Source organism: Molothrus ater, chromosome 25 (genome assembly GCF_012460135.2).
Source record: "Molothrus ater isolate BHLD 08-10-18 breed brown headed cowbird chromosome 25, BPBGC_Mater_1.1, whole genome shotgun sequence".
NCBI lineage: Eukaryota > Metazoa > Chordata > Aves > Passeriformes > Icteridae > Molothrus > Molothrus ater.
The window spans coordinates 4,807,882-4,832,540 of NC_050502.2; the positions used below are offsets into that span (position 1 = coordinate 4,807,882).

Below are 24,659 nucleotides of genomic sequence, written 5' to 3' on the forward strand. Positions count from 1 at the left end.
TCCCAGTTTTTGCTCAGTGGGCTTGGATGAGTGGCAGGTTGGTGGTTGTGAAGATGAGGGTGCCTTTTTCTGGGAGAAACTCCTGGATTTGGGCTGGCACTGGAGGAAACGGGACCAGCACACCCCAGCACTGGTCTCTGCCACATCCAGCCCTGAGACAGAAAAGGGGCAGCACGGAATCCACCCAGGAGTGAGGGTCTCTCTCCTCCATGGAAAAGCAGTTTTTATTTCCACACCCCTCCATCCCACCAGCACGGGCTCGGCGCTCACCCACCACCGCTCGCGGAGTTCGTAACAAGACGGGAACAAAACCAGAGGGATGGGATGAAAAAACACCACCCCCCTTTCTCTTTCCACCCTCTTTTCTTCCCTATTTCCCCCCTCCACACCCCAAAAGGCAGCGAGACAAACCAGGAACAACATAATTGCTGAAATGTGGCGTGTAATAATCGCTATTCAGGGGCTGATCATTCATATTAAACAGCGAGCAGTGAGCTGCTCATTTGCATGTTGGAGATTATCTGCATTTCAAAAGTCATTTCCGCAGGGGATATGAGTGACATCCATTCCCAAGGGGAGCTCCTGGCTCCCTCCCACTGTCCCAGGGCTCTGGGGGTGACACACCGGTGGCTGTGGGACAGCTCAAGGTTAAGGGCATTGCTGGGATTTGGGTTTGGTTGGAGCAGCTTCCCAACCATGGGATGCCTACAGGATGCTGCCTTAGCAGCAAAAATCTGGAATAGACCCCTCACTTTTTTCCTTAAAACTACATTATTTCCTTCCCCACTTGGAATCTCAAGGATTTCAAGTTCAGAAATATGAAATTATTGCTGTTCCTATTCCCGCTTTCCCTCTGAAATCCACCAGGCCCCACGGGGAACGCTTCGTGTCCGACACTCCGACGGCATCACCAGGGTCAGAAACTCATCAGGATTCCAGCAGGGCTTTGACTTTTACATGGAGAACAGGAATATCCAGACTTACAACAGGAAGTATTAAAAAAGGCCAAAAAAAAGAAAAAAAAAAGAAAAAAAGACAGTTTTGGAAAGGATATAAAACTTTCCTGGCTTTGGGCATAAACTGGAGTTTAACTGTTGGGAATTAGGAGGAAATCTCTGCTGGTGGAGGAGCCGTGGGCTCGCTCTGGTGGTTCCAGCCCCTGCCAGAGGCGGGATGCTGGAGCAGATTCCTGCAGCCCGGGTGATTCCCGGAGCTGGGGACACCGGGCCAGCTGAGTTCCCTCTCCAAGTCCTGTAAAACTCCACTTCCCGTTCCCAAACCCCTCTGGGATGCTGGAGTGTCTGGGATCCCAACAACGCTGCGAGGGAAGTCATAAAAGAAAGTCATCATCATAATAATGGAAATATTTCCATTCCTATAAAAAGTTTTTCAAAACCTTAAAGAAAAAAAAAAAAAAGGGGGGGGGGATAAAAACGAAACCGGTGTCTGCGAGGTTATAAAGTGGATTTAAATTAGGAACAAGCACTTTTCCAGCCAGGACGGATCTGGGATGAGTGGGAAGAGCAGAGCTGGGCTGAACGATGCCAGAGCACACGTGCAGCCCTGCACAGAGCCGGGAGGGATCCGCAGCATCCCAGCTCCTGCTGCTCATCCCTCGCAGTTCAAACACGAGCAGGGTTCCAGGGATTCTCCTCCACGGCATCCAGAGGGGCTCGGCAGGATCAGACCTTCCCCCAGGCACAGAGGCAGGGACGGAGCCCAGACAGTCAGCGGGAAGATCCAACAACACCCACATCCAGAGGGAAAGGGTGGGTTTGGTTAAAAGGGGAGGGAGGAGCCCCCTCCAACGGCAACAGCAACAGAAGCTGCACAAATGGATCGTTAATTACCATTAATTACCATTTCAGACTCGCTGAACCACCGCTCTGCGTTTTTTGTTCCCCCCTTTTATCCAACCACGCACCTTCCGCAGGACAAAGGGAAGGAAACGGAGAATTACAAACGGAGCAACGAATCCCCCTGCCTTCGGCAGGACCATATGGCAACGAGGGTGTATTAATTACCGCGGCTTTTAATTAACAATTGCTTCATCTGAGCAGTAACATTTCCTTGACATCCCCCGACTCGCCGCTAACCTGCGCGGAGCACGCTCCATCCCAGTCATCAATCCCGCTTTATTGACATCCATCCCTCCCGCAAACAGGCACCATCCCAGGGTTTTCCAATTAACACCTCCGCACTCTCTAATTAGCGCAATTAACAGGCTGATGGATGCCCGGAGCTTCCCTGGGAGGGAGGGGCTGGAGCAGGGGCTGGGGACGCGGCTCCCACCGCGTGTGCCACGATTCCCGTGGGGACACCGTGCCAGGGAGCCTGGCACTGCCACCGAGCCTTCCAGAAGGGAAGGATGAACACGGAGGTGGCCAAAACCGTGGGCTCAAAGCAATGGATGTGGGATTTTAGGCGCAGCAAGAGCAGATGAAGCAGCGATTTCCCCCCAAAAAAAACTCCCAAGGAATTTCGGGCCATCCAGACCTGTCCGAAGCGATGCCACTGCTCCACCTGATTCCAAGGACAGGAAAATTCAATGGCATTTCCCAGCCCCCAGGACCTTGCTGGAACAGCCACAGCCACGCCACGAGCTCCTCAGAAACCACTGCCCCAACACCAATTTCAGCAGCTTTCCCTACTTTTCATTATCCTCGGCAGCTCCGTAATTTTGGGCTGCCCTTCGTGGGCCACGCACGGATCCAGTGTCACCTCCATCCACCCTGCTGTCCCTGTCCTTGAGTCCCCATCCCCAACCACTGTGGGGTACCCTGCCCTGAGTGTCCCCAGCCACAAACTCCAAGAGCTCCTAAACCATCAGCCAAGAGGGAGGGATGAGGAATAACACTGGGAAACACCCCTGGGAAAACTCTCCACGAGCTGGGACAGCACAGGTGACACACAAACTGACACTGAGACCTTCCAGAGGCTGTTTCCGGCCCTCCCACCACATCCCAGTCCCAAAGCAATATTCCAGAGTCATCCCAATCCCAAAGCACTATTCCAGAGCCTTCCTCCCAGCTCCAGCTTGGCCAGGACACGGAGGGGAGCAGGCCCTGGGTACCAGCGGATCCCAAAGGAGCACAGACCCAGCAAACCCCCCCCAGAGCCCTCAGAAATCTGCAGGATGCTCCTCTGCACAGCTGGAAGGAGAAGAGGACTCAGAAAAGCTGGATCCCAGGCACTGGATCTGCTCCCAGCTACAAAAAGTTGAGCAACCTGCCCATCCTGCTCCGGCACCGCGAGGCTTCAGGAAGCGGCTGCTAATCCCAAAAGGCTTCGCTGGGAGAGAAGCAGCAGCCCAGGATTGCTCCAAGAGTGGCTTTTTACCCTTTAATTAACACATAAACACATGGAAATGTGGAAAGGGGATTAAAATAAAAGTCTGGGGGAGCTGAGAGGAATCCGGAGCATTACTGTAAATTAGAAGATATTTAAGGAACCAGGGACCGGCTAAGCCCAGGCACTGCTTTAATGGGATCTCACCTCTGGGCACTTTCATCTCCCACTTTCATCTCGCTCCCAGCAACTTCTTTGGGAAGAGCCAACCTCTGGTGCTTCACCTTCACCCCCTGGCTCTCCTCACCTGCCTCGGTGCCAGCCCAGCCCAGCCACACTTGTGGGCACCAGGGACTGGCAGGCAGTGAGGAGCCTTTGCTGAGAACCACAGCGAGGTTCTCCTGCCCCCCAAAAAATGGGGGATCCTTGGATCAGCTCACTCAGAGAGCTGGAGAGCACCTGGAAGTGTGAAGACTCCAACATGGGAAGCCCTGGGACGTTTCCTGTGCTCCTGGCAAGCCCCACCTGCATTTCCAAAACTGTCACCCCCGAAGCATCCCTTGATCTCCAGAGCTGCCCCAACCCCACAGGAGATCCCACACCCACCCCACACGTTCCCAGAGACACCAACACCTGCCTGGCACCTCTCCCATTCCCTTCCAAGCTTCGAGGAATACAAAACCCCTCCGGAGTGGGTGTGGGACTGGCTGGAGGTGGCCAGGCCGGCGCTGGGACCGCGGGGCTGCTGCTCCATCCTGGAGCACGTGCCCGGCTGCCCCATCCTGCTCCATCCCCGCTTCCCTCGCTGTGCTCTTGAAAAGATTAAAAAAAAAAAGGAACCCCACTCCATCTCATTAAGAAAGTAAACACAAGAGCCGTCTAAGTGTCTAATTAAGCTTCTAATTAGTCCCTGCTTGTTACTAATGCAAATTAGATTACGCCGCTTAACTACAGCATGTCCACAACACCCTTGTTAATTGCGGCCTTTTGAAATTAAATTACTCCCTAATTAGCATATCAAAGCCATTGATTCGGAGCCAGGAAAGATGAGGGCAGGAGGAAGCCTAACGCCAAGTTTTGTTAATCAGGGACGTCTAATTAAATAGTGACGTGGAGCACGGGGCTCCCACCTCGCTGCTCCGGAGCCACCACACGTGGGGACCCGGGGGCAGCCCCTCGGTGGGTGCTGGTGGTCTCTGGATCACTGCTGGGGTGATGGAGCAGCCTGTGGGCCAGGATGCAGGTCCAACACCTGTGTCCCATCAGGTGGGGATGCAGGTCTGGTACCCGTGTCCCACTGAGCCAGGATGAAGGTTTGGTACCCATATCCCATTAGATTGGGATGCAGGTTTGGTATCCATGTCCCAGTGGGTCAGGATGAAGGTTTGGTACCCATATCCCGTTAGACTGGGATGCAGGTTTGGTATCCATGTCCCAGTGGGTCAGGATGAAGGTTTGGTACCCATATCCCATTAGACTGGGATGCAGGTTTGGTATCCATGTCCCAGTGGGTCAGGATGAAGGTTTGGTACCCATATCCCATTAGACTGGGATGCAGGTTTGGTATCCATGTCCCAGTGGGTCAGGATGAAGGTTTGGTACTCAAGCCCCATCAGGTTGGGATGCAGATCCAGAACTTGTGTCCCAATGGGTCAGGATGCAGGTCTGGTACCAGTGCCCCATCAGGTGGGGCTGCAGGTCCAACAATTGTGTCCCATGAGGTTGGGATGCAGATCCAGCACCTGTGTCCCATCAGGTGGGGATGCAGGTCTGGTATCCACGTCCCAATGTGTCAGGATGAAGGTTTGGTATCAAAGCCCCATTAGGCTGGGATGTAGGTCCAGTGCCTGTGTCCCACCAGGTCAGGATGCAGATCCAGAACCTGCTCCCCCATCAGGTAGGGATGCAGGTTTGGTACCCATGTCCTGGTGGGTTGGGATGCAGAACCAGAACCTGTGTCCCAATGGGTCAGGTTTGGTATCTGTGCCCCATCAGGTGTGGTTGAAGGTCCAACACCTGTGTCCCATCAGGCTGGGATGCAGGTCCAGCTCCTGTGCCCCATTAGGTGTGGTGGAAGGTCCCATACCTGTGTTCCATGAGGTTGGGATGCAGCTCCTGTGTCCCAGTGGGACAGGATAAAGGTTTGGCACCTGTGTCCCATCAGTGTGGGATGCAGGACCAGCACCTGTGTCCCATCATGCTCGGATACAGGTCTGGCACCTCTGCCCCATCAGTCTGGGATGCAGGCCCAGTGCCCAAATCCTGTAGGATTCCCACTGGGAGCAAGGCCAGGGGCACTCCCCAAAATCCAGGAAGCCCCCATGGAGCCACATCAGGCACCACAGTGCCACGTCCAGCCCTGCATCCCCTCATTTCTCATGCCCCTAAAAACTTGCTCTCCTTCAGCCCAACACAATCCAAATGGGAATTCAAAGATCCCAAAACTCCCTTCTGTGCACATGGATCAGGGTCACCCTCTCCCCAGCCCCAAAATCCTTGGTGACCCCGCAGAGGAGCAGGAGAGGCCCCTCAGTGAGGACAGGAAGGGCTGGGAGAGCCTCTCACCTGCCAGATCCCAAACCCAGCTGGGCACAAGAGGTGAGGGGACAGGGCAGGGCACAGGGGGAGGTGACACCGGGGTCCTGACACCGAATCACCCCTTGGGGCACCGGGCTGGGGGGACACATCCCCTCAGCATCCCTGAGGAGCCCTTGGATGGGACACCCCCACCAAATCGCCATGCCAGATCCCTCCCTCAAAGAAACCCAAAACCACCTCTCTGCTCTCATCTGGGTGATCCCCCAACACCTCCAACCCCAAATTCCCACCTGGACATCAATAACAGAGCCACTAGGGAGGAGACTGGATCCAAAGGCAGAACCACTCCAAGGAGAGTGAAAGTGAAGCCTAATTTTGAAGTTATTTCAATAACTTCCTGAATGACCCAGTTCTTCCCATTTTATAACTTTTCCTGGATTTTTTTTTGGTGTTTTTTTTTTTTTTTCTTTTTTTTTTTTTTTGTTTAAAGAGGTGGGAAGGGAAAAAAAATAAAGGGACGAAGATTGGAAAAGTTTAATAGAGGGAGAAAAAGTCTATTAAAAAAAAAAAAATAAGGCAGGCAGCCCGTCTCAGGGGAAGAGCTGAAATATTAAAGAAAGGAAAATCGCTTCTCCGGCTGCCGAGCCAGGGCAGGAGAATGGAGCAGCTGGAAGAGAAGGAACGGGGCACTTTTAATTGAAAAAAAGGAGATTCAAATGAAATATCCAATATCCCCCGTTAAAGAAAGGAAGAAAAATGGACCTTGGCTGCCGAGAAATTGCTAAAAGCCCCAACTTTTCTTTCTCTCCCCCTTTCTCAGAAGTTATAGGAAAGAGGGATGAGAGAAAGGAAGGGAAAAAAGGGTCTTTCATCGGAGAGGAACTCAGGGGGAATGGAGGATGAGGGCGGGGAGACAGAGAGAGAGAGAGAGCGAGAGCAAGTTTGATTCATTTATTTTATTTTATGAGATGAGTAAAAATAATATATTTAAAATAAAATATAAAAAAAAAAAAAAGAAAAGGCCGAGTTTTATAATGTCCCAGTGTTTGGAAGCAGCGGAAGGGAGCGGAGAGGGGGGAAAGCAACTAAGAACAGAAGGGCCGGCTCCAACCACCCGCCGCACGAGCCTCTCTCCCAACGAGATTCAATTAATTGATAACAAGAGGCATCAAATTAATTTTTCAAGGATGTTAGATTTTGATGAAGGAAAAAATCTCTCTGATTTTAATCGGGGCGGCGTTTAAAAGGCATAAATGAATATCCCTTTCTAATCATCTGAGGCGCCGAGGAAGCACCAAGCGGTTAACGTGGAAATTCAAATCGTTTAATTGGGGAGGGGGGGGGAAGAGGGGAGGTGGCCGTGGTGGGGGAAGGGGGCCCGGGGTTTTCTTTTTAAAGAGCTTTTATAAAGAAATTATTATTTTTTTTTAAAAATTATATTTCTTTCAAGCTCTCCCCCTCCCCGTCCTTCTCCCAGCCCCGGAACGCAGCCGCACTTGGAAAAACCCATCTCAGAGCTTTTTGCTTTTCAATAGAGACTGTTTCCCAGCACAATCTAATTAACAAAAATGATAATGAAGACGGTGGGGAAAAAATTTCTGAGGGCAACAAAATAAAAAAAAAAAAAATTAAAAAAAAACCCTCCAAACTCCCAGGGAAAAAAAAAAATCCCAAACCCACCGGATAAAGTGAGATTCCCATCACGCACAACTCCCATCCACCGCTCCGTGCTTCCACACGGGATGAGGGTTTTAGGATTTGGGATGAGGTTTTCAGCACAATTCCCCCAAAATCCCATCAAAATCCCATTAAAATAATTGCCAGCGGCTCCCATTGCTGGTGTGGGATAGAGCAGCAACCAACACAGCATCACCCACACCAGTTTTCCAAAGGTTTTTCCAAGGCATCTCCCTGTAAATCCCAGCTCGGTTCAAGCCTCTCCCTCATGCCCAGTGCCCAGCTCACACTTTTTGTGACACTCACACACTGGGGACACATCCCCCTGGTGCAAATCCCACCCGGAATTCCTGCTGCAGACACCAGAGCCCTCATCCCACCGGGAGCACACGGGATGCTCCGGCCAAAATCCCCTCTGCTCCCAACCAGGATGGTCCCACACCTGCCTCCCAGAGCCTGGGACACCTGAGGAAGAGGAGGCATCTTCCTCTTGGATGGAGGCTCAAGGACACTGCCCTGTGGCGGGGAGGAAGAGCAGGGACACGGGAAAATGTCCTGACTCGATCCCTGCAAAGGCGAAAGCTCCCGGAAAAGGGGAGCGATGGGGGAAGCTCTTAAATCAAAATAAACCCCAAACTCCAGGAGCTCCCCACGCCCCATCCCCTCAGGAGAGGCTGAAAAGGGCAAGGATGGAGCCAGGGAGGAAGAAATGCCCTGGAGCAGGTGAGGGACACTCTGGATGCCAGGGCTCGGGCTCGGCCTCTCATGTCCTACCCCGAGCGCAATTTTCCAGCTGAGTTCGTGGGGAGTCGGACTGGAAGTTACTACAAGTCTCTCCTGGCCTTCAAATAATCCAGAGGGGAAGAAAAAACAGGCATGGTACCTATGGAGCAGGAGGGAGGAACTCGGATGCCACAAGTTTTCCCAGACTCCGTCGCGTCTGTGCAAAAATTCATCCGGAAAAAGCTCTGGTTAATGCACTCCCCGATGCTTTCCATGGCAAATCCCATTTCTATGCAGGAAGAGGCCTGGTTTCCATCCAGAAATTATGCTGCTCATGAGGAGGGAGAAGAAGAAAAGCAGTGGGGGCAAGAACTGTCCTTGGGCATTTTCAAACTCCTGGTCTGAAGTCCATTTTTCTTCGCATCCCGATCGGAGGCAGCGTGACCCGAGGCCGGCTCTGTCTCACAGCCCTGCCAGAGCCTGGTTCCACACTTCCAAGCAGCTTCCCTGATTTTATTCCTGCACAGCCTGGCTTCTCCACGGCCAGCCTCAGCATCTCCTGCTTTCTCTGGGCACCTGCCACCCCCACGGAGCAAACCCAGCCCCGCGGACGAACACGGCTCCCGGCAGCTCGGCTGGGAATAACCCCGGAGATTTCTCCACTAAAATCTGGGAAGCAGCGTGCTCAGCAGGGCTGTGCTGGGATCTGGGAATGCTGCTGGGTGCCCGTGGAGGGGAGTGGATGCTGCATTTCATATTTGAGGCGTTGGGAAGGGAGCAGGAGAGGCAGGAGCATCCCTTGGCTGCGGGAAGCGCTTCCCACCTGTGCTGAAGTCAGAAGGTCACTGGGGTCCCCTTCTTGGTGTCACCTGGATGAGCCATGTCCAGCCACCACGTCCTGTTCCCAGGAATGTCCTCTTCCCAGGAATGTCCTCTTCCCAGGAATGTCCCCCTCTGTGGCTCTTCATGGGGAATCCGGGAGGTGCCGCCCAGCCCAGCGTGGATGGATCCCTCAGGGATGGCAGCAAACCTCAGCCACAGCTCCAGCGTCCCTCTGGATGCCAGCCTGGCACACAGGGAAGGGCTCTGGTCCCACAGCATCGCTCCAGGGTCACACCCAGCATTCCCAGGCCGTGCTGATCCATCCAGGCTCCTGAGCATCCCCAGCTCGGCGACAGCGGCGTCTTCCAAGCCCAGCACATCCTGCTGGACTGGGACAGAGCTGGGCAAGGGGGAATCCATGTCCTGAATCCCTGCTTGTCCTCCTGGGAATGGTGAGGTCCTGAAGCCCAACTTTAGGGTATCCTGGTCCCCAGGTGGCTGCTCCTGCTCCAGCTCAGTGGCCAAGGAAAGCCCAGCACCTTCCCACCGCTGTGGGACACAGAGCACGGTGCAAATCCCAGGGATTATTCCCAGGAATTGGGCTCCCTCCACCCCTCCTAAAAATAACCCTCATCCTTTAAAAATATTAAATAATGATTCACCAACTGCTGTCACCCTCCTGCAGTCCTGGGGTCCTGTGAGCACCTTGGGGTGCTGGGGCAAGGAGGGGTTCAAGGTCCCTGGTGCCCACCTGGCTCCCAACGCGTCCCCTGCCTGAGCAGGACTCACCACCAGACAACTGGAAGCTGCTTTTTTAGGGGAGATCCCAAAAATCCCCAGCTGAGGGCTCTGGCATGGGGTCACAGGTGAGGGGGCCCACCTCGGGCTGGGTGCCCACCCTCTGGGTGTCACCTTTGTCCCCTCTGGGTGTCACAGCAGCCACAGCACAGCCCCGGAGTCGCCGCTCCTCCACAATCCAGTCACATCCTCTGCCCACATCTCCCCTGAGACAGGGGCACACAGAACTGTCCCCAAATTGTCCCTGGGTGGGCAGAGAGCACTGAGGTCACCCACTGCAGGACAGGGGGTCACAGGGGCTGCCACAGGCAGGGTACCACGCCAGGGGATGTCTCCTGTTGTCCCCAAGCCAAAAATCATCACACCGTGGTGAGGGAAGGCAACAACACCAGGATACAGAATCGGACAAACTGTGAAGAGGACACAGCTGGGGACACCAAATCCCTCAGGGACATGAGCCACATCGCTGTGTCCCCCATGTCCTCTCAGCCCCAGCACAGTCCTGCCCACTGCCAGGAGTTTTCTATTATTATTCTATTATTATTCTAAACCTCCAGATAAACCCAGCAATCTGTGCTCATTCCCAGAGCACTTGGGAAGGACCCCAGGCTGCAGTGGAAGGAGCTGTTTGTCCCCTCTGAGGGGACAGGGGTCTGTCCCTCCATCCTTTCCCCAGAAGGATGAGCATAGCTCTGTTTCCATCCCAAATTTACAGCTGGAATTTCAGCAGCAGCAGCAGCAGCAGCAGCAGCGCTCCCGACGCATCCCCTGCTCTGGCACGGTGGGGACACGAGGGACCAGCCAGCACCGACCCTCCCAGAGCCAGCAGCAGCCCCCAAACCACCCCCTCACCTGCCAAACTCCCTCCCTCTGCATTCCCAAAGGGAGCAGACCCTTCCTCAGGGAGGATTTTAAACCCCCAGCCCCACAGAGCAGGGGGATCTCTCCAGCATTCCTGATTCCAAGCAGTGCCGGCGTCAGAGCCACTGGAAAACCTGTGGATGCAGGGATGAGGAGGGGTTTGGTCCATGGGCTGCTCCCACAGCTCCAAAGTCTGACCCAGATTTGGAGCCACGGCTCCACTTCCCAGGGAAAATGGAATTTGTTCAGTGGGAGCCCAGCAGAATCAAGGGAGAGATTTCAAGGGATTTGGGAACGGCCCTGCCCTGTATCCTTTTATGAATAAAACCTGGGTTAAAAGGAGAAGTGGGAATAACCCAGACAGGGCTGTGGGCTGCATCCAGAGGGTCCTGAGCATCCCTCAGGATGCAGAGCCCAGCCCTGAGACCCATCCCATGGGAAAGGGCTGGGCTGGACCCTGCAGCCCCTGGCACCTCTGGGTTTGACTCTGGGAATGTCAAATCCCAGCTCCAGGCCAAATCCCACTCCTGTCACTTTGGAAAAAGGGGATGGAGTGAAGGTTGTGCTGAGCCACGGGAGCAGAGCTCAGCCAGAATTCCCTTCCCAGGATGGATTTTTGGACATTTCCCTTCACCTGTTCCTCTCAAGAGCACAGGGAGGGAATCTCCCTTCCCCAATATACACAAAAAGCCATAATTACAGAGATCTGCCCCAATTCTTCCTCTCCTTCACCTCCAGGGGCAGAACAAGGGCTCTGCTGCCAAACCCAGACCCTCTACGAACCCCGGGTGCCTTGGGGACAGAGGGACAGGAATGGGTCCTGCCAGAGAGGCAGAATTGAGGATGAGAACCCCAGACCACGAGTTCCAAGAGGCTGAGACAAGCTGAGAGCAATGGGATGAGCAGGAGCATCACCCTCCTCCTCCTCCTCCTCCTCCTCCTCCTCACCCCCCAGCCCCAGCTTTACCCACCCAGCAGGTGACAAGGGCCCCTTTTGTTTTCCAAACGAGGAATTCCTGTTGACTTTGAGGGTTTGATTTATTAAATGGGGAAGATCTGTGGCGTCCTGGCTCCCCAAACCCTGCTTGGGCTGAGCACAGGGCAGGGCAGCAGGGGATGGGGATGGGAGACCCTGCCCTGCCCACAAACCCAACCCCATCCCAGCAGGACCCTGCGATAAAAATCCATCCAGGAAGCTGCAGGGAAAGCAGGTTGGGGGCGTAAAGGAGAAATGTAAATTTTCGGGAAATAATCCCAGAGAAAGGCAAAGCTGGAGGCTTTATAATCCCACCTGAATCCACCTCGGTAAAAATCCAGGGGTTTGCAGCTCTGCTGGGCCCAGCACATTTCCAAAATTAACATTTCCTGCCTCAAAACTTGCAGGACACTTCTCCCCATGCCTTTATTTGCTCTTCCTCTGTTTCTAACAGGCCTGGTGATGCCGTGTTTCTCCTCCCCGTCCAAGTTACCCCACGCTCCAGGGAATTTCCCTCCCACTGCCAGCTCTGGCAGCATCCTGGAGGAAGGAGCAGCCTGCTGGGTGCCAGGAACCCTCCTGGGGACACAGAGCTCCCCAGCACCTCCCTCCCTGCTGGGACAAGGCACACACAGCCTGGCAGGTGGCACCCAGGAGGGGACACAGGAGAGCTCTTCTCCCCTGCCCAGCACAAGGTCTCTGCCCAATATTCCTGCCCAGATCAGCCCAAAACTCGGGATCCTCAGCGAGGAATTTCAGCTGGGCCAGGTTATTTCCTGCCACAAGTTGTCCCCTCACCCTGGGTGGCTCCTCCAACCTCGCTGTGCCCACCCTGAGCCACAAAAGCTTTTCCTGAGGCTGCAGTGGGGCACAGCTGCCCCATCCTGGGATGATCCCTGCCAGGCATTCCCTTCTCCCAGGAGCTGAGGAAGCCCCAGGTCCCTGCAGGTTGTGGGGTCACCCCTGCTCCAGGAGCACCCTCCCAGCAGCTCCAGGATGGTGTGGGCAAGCTGGGGTGCCCTGTGCTGGAACCCCCATCCCAAGGGATGTGCTGTGATCCTGGCATGGCATGGGAGGCAGCGATGGAGCTGTGAGCCCAGTGCCAGCTCCAGGAGCACCAGCAGAAGGGCACGGGGGGCACATCCCCACTCCCAGGCATGGCAGACACCCAGGAGAGGCAGGAATGTGAACCCAAGGGGCCTCCAGATGGAAGGAACTGCTGGGAATCCGGGATCCCAGCTCATCCCTGGCTCCACTGCACGATCCTGGCCTTGTATTCTGCATTAAGCCTCCGACCTCCAGCCCTCCTCCACTGTTCCCTCTTTTCCAAGGCATCTTTTCCCAATCCACGACAGCTCCTCCAAGGTGGTCCCATCCACACATGCAGCTCCCAGACTCACAACAAACAGCAGAAAGAAAATCACTCACCTAAAATCTACAGGTTGTGGAATAAAGCAGAACTCGGAGAAAGCAAGGGGAGGGTTTGGGATCAGCGCTGACAGATCCCGAGGGAAGCTGGCAGTGGGATGCTCAGCCAGGAACCTGGAATGGCACTGATTTTGTGCCTTTATCAGCCCTGGAGCAGTGAAATCCCCGTGGATAAGCCCAGCTCTGGCCAAGGGCTGTTCCAAGGAGCCGTTCCTGAGCCCCTGCTCCGGGCGAGCGGCTCCTCCCGGCCATGGCTCCATGGCTGTGGGAACAGGAGCAGCACCTCCCCGAGCTGCCAAACACAGCCTGACAGCACCCCCAGCACAAACCCATCCCACTGGGGCTTCCTCCTCTTCCTTTTCCTCCTCCTCCTCCTCCTGCTCCAGCCGGGGCCATCCCGGTGCTCCCCAGCCCCATCTGCCCATTCCAGCTCCGGAGGAGTTTTCCCAATGAGGCAGAAAAAAACCACTTCCAAATCACCTCCAAATCACCTCCCCTCATGGGATTTTTTTCCTCCTCTGTCACCTTCAATTTTTTTGTGCACTTTCCCACAGTTTTGAAAAGAATCTTCCATCAAACCATTTTATTACCCCGACTTCTTCCTCCGACATACCCAGCGCGGAGCCCCGAGCAGAGCAAGGTGAGATTTCCTCCACATCCACCCTCTGCTCCTTTATTCTCCCAGGGAAAAACCCCTGGTTTTGCTGCCAACCTGGCTCCACAGTGCAGGAGGAGGGACAGCTTCCACAGGAACACGCTGCCAACAGCTGCTGCCAACTTGCCAGGGCACGGAGGCGCCGGGAAGTGTCACCGGGGCTGGCAACGCCACAGTGCTCCACCCCAGAGAGACCTGGGCACAACAGGCTGCAAACACAGCCTGGCTGCTCCTTAAAAATCAAATAAACCCCGGGAGAAAGGATCCAGACTCGTGCCAGGCTCCTTTCCCCTGCACATCCCGGTGCCAACCCCGTGCCTGTGGCGCAGGAATCCCTTAATGACTTCCCTGCAGCTCATCCCTGCTCCAGCAGGATCCCCACGAAATAAATCGTGGCTTTGGATCTCTCCTTGCCTCCTCCTCTGCTTCTCCTGCCTCTCCTTTCTCCCTTTTCCCTGATGCCATTCCACTTCCAAGCACGTTTTTGTCACGGGCAGCCGGATCACCGCAACACGTTTCGTGCTGAGCCACGCCAAGAGCCGTTTAAATTAGGAAAAGTTTGTAAAAAACAAAAACAAACCCTCAAGCAGCGTCTTGGCTGGATTTCATCTCCCAAACACTTGGGGGGGGGGGGGGGGGGAGGAAAAAAAAAGAAAAAAAAAAAAAAAAGATTAGGAAGTTTTTCAAGCTGTGCCCGGCCCCATCTTGATCTACAAGTTCTGTTTGACTTGAAAAGGTGCAGCACAAGGAGGTTTTGTAAGAGATAAAATGGGTGCAAGTCCTTGCCCTGAGCTGGCCCAGGAGCCAGTGCTGCTGGTCACAGCCCCAGAGCCACTCAGGGGGCTCTGGGGCCACCCCAGGTGTCACCAGCTCCGTGTAGGGGCCACGTCCCAGCCCCTGGGGTTATTTCCGAGCCAGCTGCTCCCCCTGAGTTTCAATCAGGTGCATCCAGGAGTGGCTCACGGAGGATTTTTACACCTTCCGAGGCAAACACACGGAAATTCCAAGCTCTGAGTGGTTTTACTTTCTCTCTTTTTCCTTCCCTCTCCTGCTACCATTGCTCATCCCTCTGCAGGGGAGATGCCCACGGAGCAGGAGTGAGCTCCCCACCCTGCAGAATCCCCCTGTCCGTGCTGCAGGAGCTGCAAAGCAGAGGGGAAGGGACAGGGAATTTCAAGTTCCCACTTCCAGAAGTGGCAGGTGACGCTGAGGCGGCAGCGGGGTCATTTTGGGAGCAGAGCAAAAACCCAGGGTGGCCCTGGAGGAGGAGGTGGGATCCCCCCCTACACCCAAAAATGGGGAACAACCCCTGGAGACCCCAAACCCACCTTGCCAGTGCCATCCCAGCGCTCTGCTGGGCTTCAAGCCCACGGGGACGAAGGGGGGAAAAAAACCCCATCACAGCCCTCTGTTCCCGAAATAAGAGAATTTCCCCAAAGCCTTCAGGCTCCCAAACCCCACAGGTGAAGGGAAAGGCAAGGAGCCATAAATGTGTATGAGTTATAAACCCAGGGACCTCCAGGCTTCTCCTCCCGCCTTTCCCCGGTGGGAAGAATGAGCCTGTTCCCGTTGCCCCCCACCTTGCTGCCACAAAGGCAATCCCAACCCCACAACTCTCCCCCTCCGGCCCCGCTCCCCGCCGGACCGACAAGAAAAGAGAAAAAAAGGATGGAAGAAGGGGGGGGGGTGAAAAAAAAAAAAATATATCAAAGGAGAGAAAACCCTGAAAGGCAGAGCCCCCCGGCCCCTCCCCAGCCCCACAGCGAGACACAAACATCAGCAGACTCAAAGCATCCCCCGAGCCAGCGGCGGAAAAGAAAAGCTCCCGGGCTCTCCGGGCAGCAACTTCACAACTGAGTGCACTCGCATTCCTGCCGGGTTATTAGGAGAGAAAGGCCGAGGGCCCGAGGAGATATTTTAGTGTCACTTGGTTTTATACATTGCACTGATTTTTTTTGTTGTTGTTGTTGTTGTTGGTTTATTTCTTTCTGAATGCTCCCTGCTCTTCCCTTTCCAAAGGGGATGTAAAACCTACGGCTGCCTGGTTTCCAGGCAGGACAGCGGGTCTGGACACGGATTTTACAGACATTTTGGATTTTATCTGCTTCTCCAGCCCCTTCCCCACCTCCCCCAGCAGCAACTTTAATCCGTTTTATTCCACCTCGCTCCGTTTGCTCAGCCTTTCCCCCCTGCCCACCCCTCGCCTCCTCCTTCCCTGACCCTGCTGGGCGACGCATCCCGGGGTGCAGGGGCTGGGGAGGGGGATTTTCCACACTGATCCCGTTCTCCTGCACTTTTCCCCCCCATCAAATCCAACTTTGTGCTGCTCGGTGCTGCCACTTTGGATTTTGTATTTTACCTGCCAGCGATGCTCGATCCGGCCGGGTACGGACGCACCCCATCCCCACACTGAGAATCCCGTTAAAAAGGGGCTTTGGGATGGGGGAGATCCACAGAAAAAAAAAAAAAACAAAACACCCCCAGCAAATAATAAATTAAAATTCCACATGAGAATAAAACAGGGAGCAGCTCAAAGCAGCAGTTCCCAGTGGTATTTCTGGGAGATCCCGGGAGCAGAGGGCTCCGGGATCTTCTCCACAGCCCCCAATCCCACACCACAAAGGGCAGGAGAAGCCGGAGCCTCCCCGGGCTCCACAGCCCTGACAAAGCTCCCTGGTTTGGCACAGGGAATTCTGCCCCTTCTCCCCCACATTTTCCCCTTTTCCAGTTCGATTTAAGCGACCTGAAGGAGAAAAAAAATTAAGTAAAAAAGGGGGAGAGCAGAGTAATTTTTCTAAACCTGATTATTTCCTCCACCCACCCGCTCCTGGAGCTTGTTAGATTTATTTTTGACGGACTTTAAGGTGGGGCGGCAATAAAAAAAAAAAAAAAAAAAAAATTAAAAATCCTTAATTTAGAGTGTTAAGATTCTGGAAAACCCTGAGACTTTGCTGTGTTTTAATCGAGGATATGGGGAGGCATGAAAGGGAACACATCCCTGCCGACACCCGGGACCGGGTCACGCCGCCTGCCTGAGACACATGTTGGGTTGATTTAACATCAAATCCCTGCTCTCCACGGAACGTATTCCCCGTGTAAATTTTTAACACACCAGCAGAAATTTGTAAAAGTAAATCCTCCTTCTGGTTTGGGTTAAAAACAACCCAACCTTTTAATACAGAAACTAATAACAATTTTATTGTCTGCCCCACAGCTTTACGACGCCCGCGGAGAAGTGAGGTCTTAATCCGATGGAAGTTGGGGTGGAGGGTGGGAAAAGGAAAATCTTGGGGTATCAAGTGATGGGGAGGGAAGAGCTGCCTGAAGCTGAGGAGTGATCCCAGGCAGGAATTCGGACAGGAATTCCTCCAGGACTACATTAAGAGCAGCAGAAAAGAAAAAAATAATAATCTCAGCGCAAGTTTTCCAAGCGGGCACTTCCCAACCACGACTCCTGGGCAAAGTGGGGTTGGTGAATTATTCCCGCTTTCTCCTCCGCACATTTTTCATTTGTATTAAAAAGTGCACAGGAGGGAGAGAGGGGGAAACACACGGCCCTTGGCTTGGTTGCGTTTTAAACGGGGAAAGAGAAACCAGCATCGCTCCCAAACGGAGAAAAGAAAACCCAATTACGCTCCACTTGTTCTCTCCCATCCACACCTCCGAACGCGCCTGCCAACTCAAACCAGATTTCCTCCACCCAAAGAAACATCCAGAGCCATCCTCGGCACTTCCCGAAGTGCCCTTTCCTCCCGGAGAGGGGGAGAGGGCAGAGCAGACAGAGGCGCGTTTGTTTATCCCACGGAGGAGCGGGGAAGAACAGAAATCCCTGAACTTTGCCAGCGCCGGGAGAGCATCGCAACGACGGCGGACACCGCGGTGGGAAGGGGATGTTGCCGGAGGCTGATCCAGGGTTCCTGGTGAGCCAGCACACGCTGTCTGCCCGGGAATTTCGGAACTCCCAGAAGACGATGCTCCGTAATAAAAACTTCCCGAACACGTTATCACTGTCGGTATCACCGGCAGCGTCCCCGCTGAGCCCCCGCGGCACCGGGCATCGTGTCCTGGCTAGAGAGACCCACCCCAAAATGCTTGGAAAAGCCTCCCCAACCTCTCTCCCCGTCCAAACAAAGGCGCACGGAACCCCCGCAAACTTTACAAGCGGGTGAAACCCAGGCGCGGTGAGCCGCGGGGCAGCCGGCTGCCGTCAGCCCCTCCGGAATCCAAACCTGCGGGGGTTTCTCGGGAATATTCTCCAGCTCCATCCGAAGCCGTGCCTCGTCCTCCTCTCCCTCACCTTGCGGTCTGGGTTAGGGTTTTGGACGCGGCGCTGGATTTTCCCAGGGCGCTGCGGGAGCGACGGCCGGGCAGGCTGCAGGTTGTCGGGGACGGCGGCGGCTGCTGCTGCTGCTTCTCGCAGGAATTGCAAAACTTGGGGCAGACTTACGGATTTCTCTCCAAGGAGGGAATCACACCCCCCGGGCCCAAGCGGCGGCGGGTCGAGGCTGAGTTAAAATGTGATGGAGAAGGGGGGAAAAAAAAAAAAAAAAGGGGGGGGGGGGAAACCCACCCGAGCAGCCGGAATTAAACCAAAACTGCCGGAGAGAAAGGAAAAAGATGGGGAGGAAATGGGAAGCACCAACAAAGGGAGCGCTGGGGCGGCTGCAGGGCAGGGGCGGCCGGGCCCCCCCCTACCCCGGTGCGCTGCCCCCTCGGGGGGTGCGGGACCCCCGAAGCGGAGGCGGGTCCGGATCCGGCACCGGCAGCGCGGCTGTGCCGGCGGCAGCGCAACTTTCCCGGGGCCCGACCCCTCCTTCGCCGAGGGGGCTGCGACCCCCCCCCCCCCCCTTCCCGGTTACCGGCCGCCCAAAACGCCTCGGGGGCGGCGGCGACCCCCGCGCCCGCCCGGAGCGGGGCAGCCCCGCACAAACCGGGACCCCCGCGCCCGCCCGGAGCGGGGCAGCCCCGCACGCACCGGGACCCCCGCGCTGCTCGGAGCGCACTGGGACCCCCGCGCCCCCCCCGGGGAACGCTCGGTGCCCCCCGCGCCCCGCCGAGCCCCGGCTCCCCCAGCGCCGGCCCCGCTCCCTTTGTCCGGGCGCCGTAACAAAACTTCCGAGCGCGGCGCGGCCGAGCGCGGGGCACGGCCCGCCCGGGGGGCACCGAGGGGACACCGGGGGCGGGGGGGACACCACAGCCCGAGCCCCCCGCACCTGCCGGGGGGATCCCGGCCCGGGGGACACCCGCGGACGGGATGGGATGGGATGGGGTGGGAAGGGATCCCGCGCCGCTCGCACCCACCTGGTCGCGCCGCTCGCCGGGCTCCGGGGCGGGCATGAGCCGCGCCGCTGCTTCCCCCGCCAGCCCAGCGCAGCCCTCCCCGCACCGGCACCTTCCCCAAACTTGGACGGGGCGGGCGCGGCGGGGCCGGAGCTCAGAGGCGGCGCGGCATGGCCGGGCCGGGGGGCTCCGTGCCGCGGAGCTCCGTGCGGGGCTGGGCGCGGGCAGCCGGGGCCGGCCGGGCCGTGGCCGCGCTCTCAGGTCCGGCTCGGCGCGGCGGCGGCGCGGGCGCGGCGGCGGCGCGGGGCGGGCGCCGGCCGCCCTACCATAGTTCCTCTAAAGCAGGTGCAGCCGCTTTCCCCGCCCGAGCATCCCCCCCCGCGCCCCCCGCTCGATCGCCGGAGTTGTTTTGGGGTTTTTTTTTTTTGGGGGGGGGGGGGTCTCCCCTCGCTGGTTGGAGCACCCCGCTGGATGGAGCCTCCTCCCTTCCCCCGTACCCCGCGGTTCTTTGGGCCCCCCTCCCCGCGTTTTGCTCATTAATGCCTGCGCTAATTGGTTTCTGCCGCGTTCAGTCCCCGGCGCGCAGCGAAGCTGCGGGGCTGGGGAAAGGGGGGAGCGGCGGGGAAACTGAGGCACGGCGGGATTGGGGACACGCACAGGGGCGGCCGGGTGGGGAAAGAGCGCTCGGAACATGGAGTTCAACGCGCGGGGCAGAGGCAGGGCAGGCGCGCTGAGCCCCATTTACAGATGGGAACAGCGAGAGGCTGAACTGGTGACCCCAACACCTCCAAATCCGCCCCGTGACACCCCCGTGACACCCCCGTGACACCCCCGTGACACCCCCGTGACACCCCCGTGACACCCCGACATCCCATCCCACAGCAGGGACAGGGTCCCCAGAGCCCCTGGGGGAGCAGAGCTGTGTCAGGGTGCAGCACCCAAACCAGCACCGGGCTGCTGCACCCAAACATCTGCACCCAGATACTGCACCCAAACATCTGCAGAGAGGCCCCAAAACTCCGAGAGGGGGCTGGGCCCAATCCAGCACCCGGGTGCTGCTCCCAAACCCCCTCCCAGCGCTGGGGACCCGGGTCAGGGTGACGCCGCTGGAGCAGGGGAGGGAGCAGCGTTCCAGCCTTGTCACTGCCTCTGAGTTTGGGGCTGAACTCCCACCTGCCTCGGGCACCTGCACGGCTGGGGATGGATGATCCCACTCCCACATGCAGAGGTTTTCCAGAGCCAGTTACATCTTGATGGCACCAAAGAACGGCCACTCTGTTCCCTTTTTTAAGAATTCAAAAGTAGCTCTTTTAAAATTTCCGTTTTAAGGACGGCTCAAGTGGCTTTAAGGTGTGATATTGGAATGAAAAGTATTTCAACCCACCTGGATTTTTCTTCCCCCTATAATTTAATTTTTTTACAGGAAGATTGTTTATGGTTGGTTTGTTTTTTGGGGTTTTTTTTTCCTAAATAATCTATTATTGAATGAAAAGTTAGGGAATTTCCATGAGATGGGGAAGCTGGTTTTCTACAACAACATTCTGATGGCCCTAGGAAATATCCCATTGCTTTTGTCCCCAAAAAATCTTCAATTCAAGGGGACAAACAGGATGAGGGCCAGCACCAGGCTGAAACTGAGGTCTTAACGCACCCATGTTGGAGTCCTGGGGTTTTCCAGAGGGTTTGGCTTGGTGTCAGAGCCCTCTGGAGCTGCCTCTGCTGCTCCCCCTCCTGCAGAAGCCTCTCCTGGTGGAAGGAGCCCGAGTTCGTGGAAGAGGCGCCCCAGGCCCCGTTTCTCAGAAGCACCAGGGCTCCACTTCCTGCCAGCACCTCCTTCCAGGGCAGGGCAGCGTTCCCTCTCCCTGCCATGGAACACCAGGAGCGCCTCTGCAGCCAGCTCTGGCTTCTGGGTGACCCCTCGGATCCAGGCTGGCCCAGGAGGGCTGGCTCTGCCTCCCATCCCCATCCCATGGATCCCATCCCATCCCATCCCATCCCATCCCATCCCATCCCATCCCATCCTATCCCATTCCCATCCCATCCCCATCCCCATCCCCATCCCATCCCATCCCATCCCATCCCATCCCATCCCATCCCCATCCCATCCCATCCCATCCCATCCCATGGATCCCATCCCATCCCAGGCTGCTCCAGCTCCATCCAGCCTGGCCTTCAGCAGTTCCAGGGATGGAGCAGCCACTTCCTCTCACTCCAGGCCCTTGTCCAAATCCCTTTCCAGCTCTCCTGGAGCACCTTCAGGCCTGAGGAACCTTCACTTCTCCAGGATGAGCATTCCCAGCTCTCCCAGCGTGGCAGGGCAGACGCAGCCCTTGCACCAGCCCTTGATGGTTCAATCCACTCCGTGCTCAGGACTCACAGTTTTGGGACACCCCACTCCATTTTAGGGGGTCCCCATGGGAAGTGCAGCATCTCCAACCCCCCTAGTCCAGCCCAGATCCCTCCTGACACACTCCAAACCCCGGGAGCGCTGGAAGCTCCAAGATCTTTGTGATTTCTCCCCCAGCCATCAGTGCATGACAAACACAACACCCACTTTTATTCCACCCCAAAGTGGCACTTTTCTGAGTGAAAAACCAGCTCTGAGTGACGAGCCTGGTCCAACCTGTGCTCGCCCTCTTTTCCCTGCATCAGAGGAGCCCCTTTGAAGACATCAAACACCATCAGAGGGGGAAGGAGCTGCAGCTTGTGGGCAGCCTTCCACTGAGGGCAGCTTGTGAATCCAGCCTGGCCCCCAGATCCCTCTTTGTTTCAGCCTGGAAATGAGGCAGAGCAGGGAGGAGGGGTCAGGATGAGGAGGCACAGCTGGATCAGGGTCAGGCAGGGCTGGTACAGCTCCTTCCCTGCTGGGGTTGGGTCTCTGAGGCATCACCTCGCTCCTGGGAAAGCAGTGGGGACATCAGGGATGAGGAAATTCCCAGGAAGGAGACGAGCAGTGCTGAGCTCCCAAAAACACAGGGAAGAAGGGAAGGGAAGAAACTTCCTTTTGTTCTGCAGCAGGTAAAGCCTCGGGCGTGGAGCACCCCCGGCAGAGGCAGGAGGATTTGGAGCTCTGGGATAAAACATTTTGTGTGGATGCAAAGCCCTGAGCCACGTGGGCAGAGCAGGGTCAGGGATCAGCCCCAAACCCTGAGTCCTTCTGCTCTTCCAGGAAAACTCCACCTTCCGCCTCTTCCCAGCTCATCCTCACTCTCAGCATCTGCAATCCTCTCCCAGACTCCCAGCTGGGGGAAGTTTTTCCTAAAAAGGTTGGGCTTTTTCTCCTCCAGGATTTTGGAAAACCTTTAAAACCTGAAAATTTTTTTGGCCAAAGGATGGTGTTTGTCTGGAGTGGGAACAACCCCAGTTTGCTGTGAGGTTGAGAGCAAGCTGAAATCTTCCATGGAAAAGGTGAATTTGGGTTTGTCCTGAATCCTACCTAAGGAAAAGCAGCTCTGAATCACCTCACCTGAAGCATCCTCATCCCTCCAGGAAAGTTCTCTCCAAGATAAACCCAAAGCCTGTTTGCCACAGGTTCTGAACTGGCATTTCTGGCACACAGGTGGTGGAGAGCATCTCCTTTGGTTTCCCTTTTTTCTTCTGTGGAAAAGCAACTTCAGAAACAAAACCTGAGTTTTCTGAATGTGCTCACTTGAAAAATCAGTGTTTGGTGATGGGAACAAATCCCCCTGAACTCCTCTGCTTCCCGCCTCATCCTGGATTCTCTCTCTCTCTCTCCTGCTTCCAAGGCAAAATAAAGAAAAAAGCACCTGGAAATATGAAGAAAAAAGAGAATTGGAAATGGGAAAATGGAGAGAATGAGGGAAGAAAGTCATTTTTCCCTTCCAGAGCAGTGTTTTGGGGATGGTGTTGTGCATTGAAACAGCTGAACTCCAATCCCCATCCCTTCCAAGGAGGAAATTTCAATTGATAAGCAGCAAATCTGATTTTCCACCCAAATTACACCATCAATTTTCACCCCAGCACCCCGTGATGCCCAGCAGCCCAGCCCTCTGCCTGCTCCCCCTCCTTCCTGAGCATCCCAGGGCTCATCCCAGGGCTCATCCCAGGGTTCATCCCCAGGGCTCATCCCAGGGTTCATCCCAGGGTTCATCCCCAGGGTTCATCCCAGGGCTCATCCCAGGGCTCATCCCAGGGCTCATCCCAGGGCCCATCCTGGGGGTTCATCCCAGGGCTCATCCCAGGGCTCATCCCAGGGCTCATCCCAGGGGTTCATTCCAGGGGTTCATCCCAGGGTTCATCCCAGGGTTCATCCCAGGGCTCATCCCAGGGCTCATCCCAGGGCTCGTCCCAGGGGTTCATTCCAGGGGCCCATTGTGGGGTTCATTCCAGGGGTTCATCCCCAGGGTTCATCCCAGGGGCTCATCCCAGGGTTCATCCCAGGGGCTCATCCCAGGGCTCATCCTGGGGGTTCATCCCCAGGGCTCATCCCAGGGCTCATCCCAGGGCTCATCCCAGGGCTCATCCCAGGGATTCATCCCAGGGCTCATCCCAGGGGCTCATCCCAGGGATTCATCCCAGGGCTCATCCCAGGGCTCATCCCAGCCTCTCCAGGGCACCGAGCAGAGCAGGGAGCAGGATCAGCCCTGTCCTGGGAACCCCACGGTTGTGGGGGCTGCACCCCCAGCCAGCCCCGGGCTGGAGAGGCTGGGGGGGGGTCCCACAGAGCCCCCCCGAGGGTCGGTGCTGGCAGGGCCGGGCTCCAGGAGCCGAGCACACGGAGCAATGCGGCTCTGCAGCTCTTGGACCCCGCTCGGCTCTTGCGTAAGGGCAGGGGATGATGCACCGAGTTCCTGTAAGTGATGAGAGGCTCCTGGCTGCCCGGGAAAGCCACAGGCTGCTGCCTGTCCCAGGGCTGGCACTGCTCCCCTGCTCCAGCCAGCGGGATCCTGGCACCCTTGGACAAAAACCCCTCAGGGAGGGGGATCCCAGCAGTCCCGGAGCTGCACAGAGAGGGGAGAGCAAGGGAATCATCAGCAGCTTGGGCTCAGCTCAGAGCTCAGGGTGAGTTTTGGGGGAGCTTTCACCACCTCCCATCCCTGGCTGGTGGCTGTGCCGTGCCTCAGTTTCCCCCGTTGCACGCTGAGGGTTGGCCTCGGCCGGGTTTTAGGGAGCTGGAGGTGATGGGTGAGGGAGGGAAACCCCCAGTGCCTGGGAGTGCTGCTCCCACCCAGGGCCACGAGGATGTTTGGGCTGTTTGGGGGTCCCCAGACAGTCCCCAGCGTCCCTCTGTGCCTGCAGGGCCCCATTCCAGGAGAGGAAGGAGATGCCAGCAGCGACCGCCCATCCTGGACGGAATCCCCCAAACCCTGCCAGGCCCAGCTGTGCCACCAGCACCTGGGCACGCGGGACAGGAGGCTCCCGGTGCCCAGCAGCACGTGCTGCGCTCTCCCTGCAGGATTTCCCCTCCTCTCCTCCTTTTCTCATCATTTCCCTGCTTTTCCAAGAATGTTACTCATCTGGAGCAGCACTCAGCTCCCTGGTTTGGGTGAGTTGTTCCCTCCTGGAGCAGCACTCAGCTCCCTGGTTTGCCTGAGTTGTTCCCTCATGGAGCAGCACTCAGCTCCTGTATTTTCCCATCTTGTTCCCTCATGG

The 24,659-nt window shown here is 56.3% G+C and overlaps 2 protein-coding genes across 2 annotated transcripts in view; one reads left to right on the forward strand and one right to left on the reverse strand.

Moving 5' to 3' along the window:
- Positions 1–19,150, reverse strand: part of FOXP4 (forkhead box P4) — a 58,344-nt gene extending 39,194 nt beyond the window's left edge. Inside the window, exon 1 of the mRNA XM_036398372.2 lies at positions 19,068–19,150. The gene's annotated coding sequence lies outside the window, so the exon portion shown is untranslated. The remainder of the gene's footprint in view (positions 1–19,067) is intronic.
- Positions 19,151–19,216: 66 nt separating this feature from the next.
- LOC118696178 (polymeric immunoglobulin receptor-like) overlaps positions 19,217–24,659 on the forward strand; it is a 116,431-nt gene continuing 110,988 nt past the window's right edge. The window contains exon 1 of the mRNA XM_054517313.1: positions 19,217–19,391. Coding sequence (XP_054373288.1) covers positions 19,217–19,391 — 175 coding nt within the window. The remainder of the gene's footprint in view (positions 19,392–24,659) is intronic.